Below are 9281 nucleotides of genomic sequence, written 5' to 3' on the forward strand. Positions count from 1 at the left end.
CTGCGGTTCTTTGGGTCCGGTCCTCCAGAGCGGTGCGTATAGTTGCAACTTTCCTAAAAGAGCAACACAGTCGTGCAGCACGTCCTTTTCAGGATGGCGCTCCGACTGTGCGTTTCTGGATGCGGGGGTTTCCTGTCTCCGGATGATGGACACGATCACTGCATTGCATGTTTGGGGGTCCAGCATGTTAATGCGGTGCTCGCGGGCGGTTCATGTCGTCATTGCGATGCCATGACCGTTGCACAGCTAAGATCGCGGCTAACTTTCGCAAGAGAGCGAGCCACCCCAGTTGCCTCCTGTTCTAAAAAAGCAGCGGGCGCTCGGGCAGATCTGAGGGTTTCAGCGGGAGCTAATCCGCCGCCCACGGGCTCGCGGACCTCTCGCTCCTCACGGCGCTCCATCCAAGCTTCGGGTGGTGAGAGTGATCCGTCTAACCAGATGGTAGCTCTCACACTCGCTGACACCGGAGATCAGATGTCCTCCGCGGCATCGGAGGGTGGGCTTTCACTGTCCGACGAAGATCCGGACCCGCTCGCCCCCTCCGGGCAGGTGAGCGCTGTCAAATCGGATCCTGAAGCGGACATGTTAGCCGTGCTTTCCCGGGCTGCTTCGGCCGTGGGGTTGGAGATGGTTTATCCCCCAGCTCCGCGGCCGGACCGACTAGATGGGTGCTACGTAGAGGACCAGAAGGCGAAGCCTTCGAAGCCTCTCGTCCCCTTCTTCCCGGAAGTGCACAGTAGGCTCACGCAGTCCTGGAGGGCACCTTTCTCTGCCCGTGCTGCGAGTGCCTCCGCCCTCACCGCCCTTGACGGCGGAGCTGCCAGGGGGTATGAGGCGATCCCGTCAGTGGAGCGCGCTATCGCGGTCAATCTTTGTCCGCGCGGCGCCTCTACGTGGCGGGGTTTGCCCCGCCTCCCGTCCAAAGCCTGTAGGTTGTCTGCCTCCCTCGGAGCCAGAGCTTATAAGGCTGCGGGCCAGGCTGCTTCTGCTTTGCACGCGATGGCCACCTACCAGCGCTACCAAGCGCAGGCGCTGGCCGAGCTGCACGAGGGCGGGTCCAACCCAAGCTTATTACATGAGCTGCGCACCGCGACCGACTATGCTCTTCGGACTACTAAGTCCGCCGCGTGTGCGCTGGGGAGGACGATGTCCACACTTGTGGTTCAGGAACGCCACCTCTGGCTAAACCTGGCCGATATGCGCGACGTTGACAAAGTTCGCTTTCTTGACTCGCCCATATCCCAGGCTGGCCTGTTCGGCGACACCGTCGGTGAATTCACCCAGGAATTCAAGGCGGTGAAAGAGCAGTCGGATGCGATGGGCAATGTCATCTATCGGCGTGGCCGTAAGCCCGCTCCGCCCGCCGAGCCATCCACCTCCGCTGTTCCTCGCCGAGGGCGCCCGCCAACGAGTGCTGCCCCGCCCCCGCCTGCGCCTCCGGCCAAGCGGGCGCGGCGTTCACCTCGAAAGCAGGCAGCCCCTCCTGCCCAGGGCGCCGTTAAGTCCGGTAAACGGACCGCGAAGCGTCCCTGAGACAGGCCATCCGGAGAAGAGGAAACTTGCTCTTTCCCCGCTGGAGGGCGGGGCCCCGATAACAACGGTACTTTTCAGTGCCACCAAAACATCAGTAAAAGAGCACTTTTCCCCTTCCCCGGATGTGACTGCACGAGTTCTGCCAGTCCGGGACGCGCTGCCTTCCGGCTCGCAGACTCTACGTGCTTCGCCAGTGGCTCACGAGCGCTGGGGGGACGGTCTCCCTTCCCTCAGCCCTCCAGCCCCCTCTCCGGAGTCAGGGTGCGGAGCCAGAGCGAATCGCTCTCCTCCAGCTTTTCCGCGGGACCCTCGTGCTTCCCGGATCAGCACACCCACTCCGCGCTGCCCCACCGCTGGTACGTCAGCGATTGTAGCGATGACTCCATTAGCGAGGGCTCTGCCTGCCTGGTTAGCGCGGGCCAGCCCCTCGCGGTGGCTCATACGCACAATCAGACTCGGTTACGCGATTCAGTTCGCGAAACGGCCCCCCAAGTTTACGGGCGTGTATTTCTCCAGGGTCAACCCCCTGTCCGCCCCTGTCTTGCGAGAGGAGATTGCTGCCCTCCTGGCGAAGGGTGCAATCGAGCCGGTTCCTCCAGCCGAGATGGAGAGTGGGTTTTACAGCCCATACTTCATCGTACCCAAAAAGAGCGGTGGGTCACGGCCAATCCTAGATCTGCGCGTTTTGAACCGCTGTCTGCACAAGCTGCCGTTCAGAATGCTCACGCAGAGGCGCATTCTCCAATGCGTTCGTCCTCGGGATTGGTTTGCAGCCATAGACCTGAAGGACGCGTATTTCCATGTCTCCATTCTTCCACGCCACCGCCAATTTCTGCGGGTTGCGTTCGAGGGTCGAGCGTGGCAGTACAAGGTCCTCCCCTTCGGGCTCTCTCTGTCTCCGCGGGTCTTCACCAAACTCGCGGAGGGTGCCCTAGCGCCCCTTCGGCTCGCGGGCATTCGCATACTCAATTATCTCGACGACTGGCTGATTTTAGCCCACTCGCGGGAGCAATTGATTATGCACAGGGACGAGGTGCTTCGGCATCTCCGCCTACTGGGGCTTCAGGTCAACCGAGAAAAGAGCAAACTCGCCCCCGTGCAGAGGATTTCTTTTCTCGGGATGGAGCTGGACTCGATCACCATGGTAGCGCACCTCTCCGAGGAACGCGCTCGCCTGTTGCTGAACTGTCTGAGGGAGCTCGACAGCAAACTAGTGGTCCCACTGAAGTTCTTTCAGAGGCTCCTGGGGCATATGGCATCCGCAGCCGCCGTCACGCCGCTCGGGTTGCTCCATATGAGACCACTTCAGCACTGGCTTCACGATCGGGTCCCCAGACGCGCATGGCACGCGGGCACACACCGGGTCTCGGTTACTGCGCTGTGTCGCCGCGCCCTCAGCCCTTGGAACGACCCCTCGTTCCTACAGGCCGGTGTGCCTCTAGGACAGGCGTCCAGCCATGTTGTTGTTTCAACAGACGCTTCCAACACGGGTTGGGGGGCCGTGTGTCGCGGGCATGCGGCTGCGGGCCTCTGGAAGGGTGCCCAGCTGCATTGGCATATCAATCGCCTAGAGCTGTTGGCAGTGTTCCTCGCTCTCCACCGCTTTTTACCGGTGCTGGAGCGGCAACACGTGCTGGTCAGGACGGACAGTACGGCGGCGGCGGCGTATATCAACCGCATGGGGGGTATGCGCTCTCGCCGCATGTCTCAGCTCGCCCGCCGTCTGCTCCTCTGGAGTCACCCGCGGCTGAAATCGCTGCGCGCCATTCACATCCCAGGCACGCTCAATCGTGCAGCCGATGCGCTCTCACGACAGCTGTTACGCCCTGGAGAATGGAGACTCCACCCCGAGTCTGTTCAGCTGATATGGGCGCGATTCGGGGAGGCCCAGATCGATCTGTTTGCTTCCCCCGAGAACGCTCACTGCCAGTTGTTTTTTTCCCTGACCGAGGGCTCTCTCGGCACGGATGCACTGGCCCACAGCTGGCCTCGGGGCATGCGCAAGTATGCGTTTCCCCCAGTGAGCCTGCTCGCGCAGTTTCTGTGCAAGGTCAGGGAGGACGAGGAACAGGTTCTGCTAGTTGCGCCCCTTTGGCCCAACCGGACCTGGATATCAGAGCTCTCACTCCTCGCGACGGCCCTCCCCTGGCGGATCCCTTTGAGAGAGGACCTACTCTCTCAGGGACAGGGCACCATCTGGCACCCTCGCCCCGATCTTTGGAACCTCCACGTGTGGTCCCTAGACGCGAGGAAGACTTAGGTAACCTACCGACTGCGGTGGTTAATACCATCACTCAGGCTAGAGCCCCCTCCACGAGGCGCGCCTACGCCCTGAAGTGGAGTCTATTCACTGAATGGTGCGTCTCTCGCAGAGAAGACCCCCGAAATTGCCAGATTAGTGTTGTGCTCTCTTTCCTTCAAGAGAAGTTGGACAGCAGGCTGTCGCCCTCCACTCTCAAGGTTTACGTGGCCGCCATCTCCGCTTATCATAGCGCGGTAGCTGGCGGCACCGTGGGAAAGCATAACCTGGTCATCCAGTTCCTTAGGGGTGCTAGGCGAATTAATCCATCTCGCCCCCCTCTCATGCCCTCTTGGGATCTCGCCCTCGTTCTCACGAGTCTGCGATCCGATCCCTTTGAGCCACTCGAATCAGTATCTCTAAGATTTCTGTCCCTGAAGACAGCTCTGCTGGTTGCGTTGGCCTCCATCAAGAGGGTCGGGGACCTGGAGGCATTTTCGGTCAGTGACTCGTGCCTGGAATTCGGGCCGGATTACTCTCACGTTATCCTGAGACCCCGCCCCGGTTATGTGCCCAAGGTTCCTACCACCCCCTTTAGAGATCAGGTAGTGAACCTGCAAGCGCTGCCCCCGGAGGAGGCAGACCCAGCCCTTTCTTTACTTTGTCCAGTTCGCGCTCTGCGCATTTATGTGGACCGTACTCAGAATTTTAGATCATCTGAGCAGCTCTTTGTCTGTTATGGCGGTCGGCAGCAGGGAAGTGCCGTATCGAAACAAAGATTATCCCACTGGATTGTGGATGCCATTTCACTCGCTTATTCGAGTCGAGGTCAGCCGTGTCCCCCGGGAGTACGTGCACACTCCACTCGGAGCGTTGCATCCTCTTGGGCGCATGCACGCGGCGCCTCTCTAACAGACATCTGTAGAGCTGCGGGCTGGGCGACACCCAACACATTTGCAAGGTTTTACAATCTGCGAGTGGAGCCGGTTTCCTCAAGGGTATTAGGTAACCCTTTGGTGATTGAGGAGACAACTCGGTAGGGTGTTGAAACACGCTTGCTGCGCCATTCTCCCTAACACGGAGGTACGTGCGCCTTTTTTATCTGTCAGTAAAGTTCCCCGTCAGGTGAGCCCTGCAGATTCCTCCGTGGCCCCCAGCACTGACTCAGCGGAGGAGTCACTTGCTGGCCCACTACGTTGTAGGTCTGCCCGCTGGTCAGCCCGCGTTTTGGGTATAGGTGCCTGCTATGCGTGATCCCCACTAGGCGATCCCATATGCTTATTCCGCCACGGTTAAGTCCCCCCCCTGGGCGGACCCGTGTCTTCCCTCTCCGCTAACCACTCTTTGCTATGCGTACTCCCCCTTTTTAGGGCTAGTCCATAGGTAAATTCTGCCATCTATCCCCCCCTTGGGTAACGGATGGCCTCCGCAGCGTCCTCCCTATCGGGATTGCACGCTTCCCAACGTACTGTCGTATTTCCTAGAATTATCTAGATGCTCACGACTTCCCAAAAAATATATCTAAATCCGTAAAACTTCTGTTGAAGTAGGATAAATTAGGGCCAGGGACACGTTGGAGGACCGCGCCCCCCATGATGTGGGTGCGTCACGCTTGCTTGACTATCTCCTCATCGGGGGTGTTGGTAAGGTGCAGTCATTATGGCGCTTTCCATATTCTCCCATTCATGGCACTGAAGTTCCCCAACCGAAGGGGAACGTTCGAGGTTACAGAAGTAACCCTTCGTTCCCCGAGGAGGGGAACGGAAGTGCCATATTCCGTCGCCATAATGACTGTCCCTTAGCTGTTTGAAAGTCTCTTCAGCTTAAAAGGATGGCGTCTGCTGGCTTCAGGTGTGCTTATATGCTGAGATGATTGCAGATGTCGCACACCTGCGCAAGCTTACGCTGCCAATTAATTTCATTCATTGGCCCGTTCAATACTCTCCAGATAAGCGGCTTCTGATCCGAATCCTCCCATTCATGGCACTTCCGTTCCCCTCCTCGGGGAACGAAGGGTTACTTCTGTAACCTCGAACGTTCTCCATGATGGTGACGTAAAACTTTAACTTTTTTCTCAAGAAGAACTTTAGTAAATGTTATACAAAAATAAATGTATTAAGTAATAAGTGTAGCTGGTGATGATGTTTGTAGAGTTTTTATCATCCGCTGATCATTTAAATGATTTAATCATTTGTTGAGGTTATTTCATTATAATGCTGTGACTAAAGTTGTAGTTTTTTTGTATGTTCTGTTCTTGTTTTTTTCCCTTCAGTATTTCTTCATTTGTTCATTGCTAATCCTCAATTATCTTTTAATTAGTCATTTAATTAATTCATTTACTTCAGCTTTGCTACATGTTTCTTAAACACTTAGTAGTGTGGACACTTTCATTAAATATGGGGTATTTGCTCTGTGGTTTAAAGGATTAAATGTATGAGAGTTAAAAACACAGTGTAAAATTTTTTTTTTAACAGGAATATACTGTTAATTTAAACTACGGAAGTAGACTGTAAAAAAACAGTAGATTGCTGGCAACCACAGCTGCCAGTAGTTTACCGTTAAATCAAGGAAAAAACAGTATTTTACTGTAAAACCTGAAGCAAATTTCTTCTGTGTGTCACCGTTGTGGAGGAGAGTAGAGCCAGTGTATGAGTTAAAGACGAACAATGAACTGCTGATGTTATTCTTTCATAAATAAAGTTTCTTTATGTAAAGATAGTGGCTGCTCAGTTGCTGTTGCAGTCAGAATCTCGCTGTGTTAATTCCAACTTTACATGTATGTGTGCTGATGTTAAATTTAAGACATTTGAGTCAAACAGAACTTTTCTAATTAACTAAAATAAGTTATCGTTAAAAGCATGCTTCTATAGCACATTACTTCATAAACTCATACAGCAGTTGGCAAGTTTGAGGCAGTTGCTTTCAGTAAACAAAATGAGTTCACTTGAGTGTTGTGAATTTCAATGTAGTCCATGTATTTTTACAGCAACATACTGTAAAATAACAGTACATTGCTGGCAACTGCAGCTGCCAGTATTTTACCGTTTTTTAACGGGACAATTTTTAACAGTGATATTAAATATCTTACAAACAAATGCTTTTTTGAAATGGGCAGAATGTTTTGACTTCTGAAATTTTGGTATTTTGCACCAAATAAATTAAAGTAACAATTCACAGTATTGACTATTGGCTTATTACATGGCTTATTAAGTGTTTATTATTAAGATTTTAACTGTTTTAGTACTCAACTGTTTGAGTACCTCAGTACTCTGATAGAATTTGTCATTTTGAACTCCAGCCACCCAAGCCATAGACTTTTCTCTCTGCTACCCTCAGGCAGACAGTCTGCAGCATCCGGTCACGCACTAACCGGCTGAAGGAAAGCTTCTTCCCTCAGGCTAATGAACACTTAACACACCCACACACAGACTCTTCCTTACCCCTCACTGCACACCATCAATATGTAGCATGCACTGCACTTTAATCAATCCATACTTGAAACAATACTGCTTACAACTATGTGGACACCTATTCATTGTACATATAGCTGTCAATTTTACATTGTCCTGTTTTTTGGGATTATGTTGTTGTATTTTGCACTGTCTGTATTTTGCACGTGCTGCTGATGACGTGACAATAAAAGTTATATGATTTGATTTTAAAGTATGATCTTATTCTACATCAGTAGTCAGCAAAGTTGTACTGTAGTTTAGTAAGCAAACAGCCTTAGGTAAGGGTTGGTTTGTAGCATGAATTGTACATCTTGTAAGTCACACTTCATTTTAAGGTACTGCACAATTCTCACTATTTATAAAACATTACCTAAGATGTCTGGCTCAATAAACTCCTAATTCGCTGGTTATTTATAGTGAAGGTATTAGTCAGCTTTTGGTAGGATTAGGGACATAGAATAAGTTCTTGTAGAATATGTACTTCATAAGTACTAATAAACAGCCAGTGTATTAATAGTAGGCAGGTAAAAGCCACCAGTTAATGATAAGAATTGGTACTTAAATTAAAGCTCTTTTGACAAAAGTGCTCTTCTCTCTTTATCTTTTCAGGTTTCGTCAGGTGCTGATGGAGAATGAACCGGAGGTGCAGGAGGTTTCCGGTCTCTTCCGTTCTGTGCTTGTGGAAAGCCTTGAGCGCGTTCACGAGGAGCAAGAGGCTCAACGTTTGACCCAGCAATGGAGCAACAGACGCTCTATAAGCCTATCGCTGATGAGCTTCAGGTCAAGAGTGCGGATCAACCCTTTCGGCAGCACATTGGGACTGAAATCAAACAGCTATGGCTCAGAGGAAGACGGGGTAGATGTCAAGACTGTGTGTGAGGATGTGGAGAAGGGTCAGACAGCAGAGAAAACACAACGTGTGTGGAGCATGCCGGAGTTTAGACACAAGGGAATCAACGGGAAAGCTTAAGTGTCTATGAGTATGTGGGATTCAGTCAGATCTGATCTGGTCAGCGGCTATCTGATATTCCCAGCATCGTTTTTTAGTTTATATCTTGAGGTGTGTGTATGTGTGTGGAGGTATGCTTATGTTGGGAAATAACAAGCTCATTAAGCAAAAGCATTGCAATGTAAATCTGCTACAAGGACTATGGATTAAACACTCATAGCTTTTTGCATGTGCAAAGGTAGGACACCAGATATACTATATTGTCAAAAGTTTTGGGACATCTGTCTTTACATGCACATGAATTTTAATGACATCCTAATCTGAATACGTAAGGTTTATTGTGGAGTTGATTTGCCATTTAAAGATATAATAGCTTCAACTTTCCCGCTTTCCACAAAGTTTTGGAATGTGTGTTCAGTTGGGTTAAGGTCAGGACTAGTCAAACTTTTCCACACCAAACTTGGTCATCCACGTCTTTATGGACCTTATTTAGCAACATTTTGCATCATTCTAAAAACATAGTCCTATATAAATTTCTGGAGATCACCAGAAGTATGTATGGCTGCATTTTATTTTTAAAATGAACACTATGGGATTGGTATGACATCATTGCTTTTTGCGCTTACCCGCTGACTGCTAACCTCCAAATGGATGGCTTTCCCGTTGTTACCAGTCAGCTCACCATGGTTCCAGAAAGCAGGTAAGACAAAAACAGAAGCCAAAAAATAAAAACAAAGAAACAAGTAAATAACAGTGTGAGAATGTGGTAAAATCTGAAAACGTAAAAATCAGGCAAGGGCTTTTCTTTTTCTGGATTGCTTTTCAAAACTGTCCATTGGGTTAAGGGAAGTGGGCGGGTGGGTCAATCAGTGCTTTAGAAAACAGTATTGGTTGGGTTTAGGGAAGAAGGAGGTTGGGTCAGTCGACCAATCAGTCAGTCAATATCAGCTTTTGATGGATTTACACGAGACAAGCAGGTGCGAATGGCACTCACAAGAGAAATTTGAGATCTCAAAAAGAATACACAGTGGCTTCTGGTGGATTTGCAAAAACAAAAACTGCAATCAAATGTATCTCCTGTGATGTGTATATCTCCCGAAATGTTTTC

General features: G+C 50.8%; 1 protein-coding gene across 1 annotated transcript in view; it reads left to right on the forward strand.

Moving 5' to 3' along the window:
* rd3 (retinal degeneration 3, GUCY2D regulator) overlaps window positions 1–8899 on the forward strand; it is a 28550-nt gene extending 19651 nt beyond the window's left edge. Inside the window, 1 exon segment of the mRNA NM_001080631.1 lies at window positions 7834–8899. Within this exon segment, the coding sequence (NP_001074100.1) occupies window positions 7834–8194 (361 nt within the window). The 3' untranslated portion in view covers window positions 8195–8899.
* Window positions 8900–9281: the final 382 nt, after the last annotated feature.

The sequence above is a fragment of the Danio rerio genome, chromosome 20, assembly GCF_049306965.1.
Source record: "Danio rerio strain Tuebingen ecotype United States chromosome 20, GRCz12tu, whole genome shotgun sequence".
NCBI classification, from domain to species: domain Eukaryota; kingdom Metazoa; phylum Chordata; class Actinopteri; order Cypriniformes; family Danionidae; genus Danio; species Danio rerio.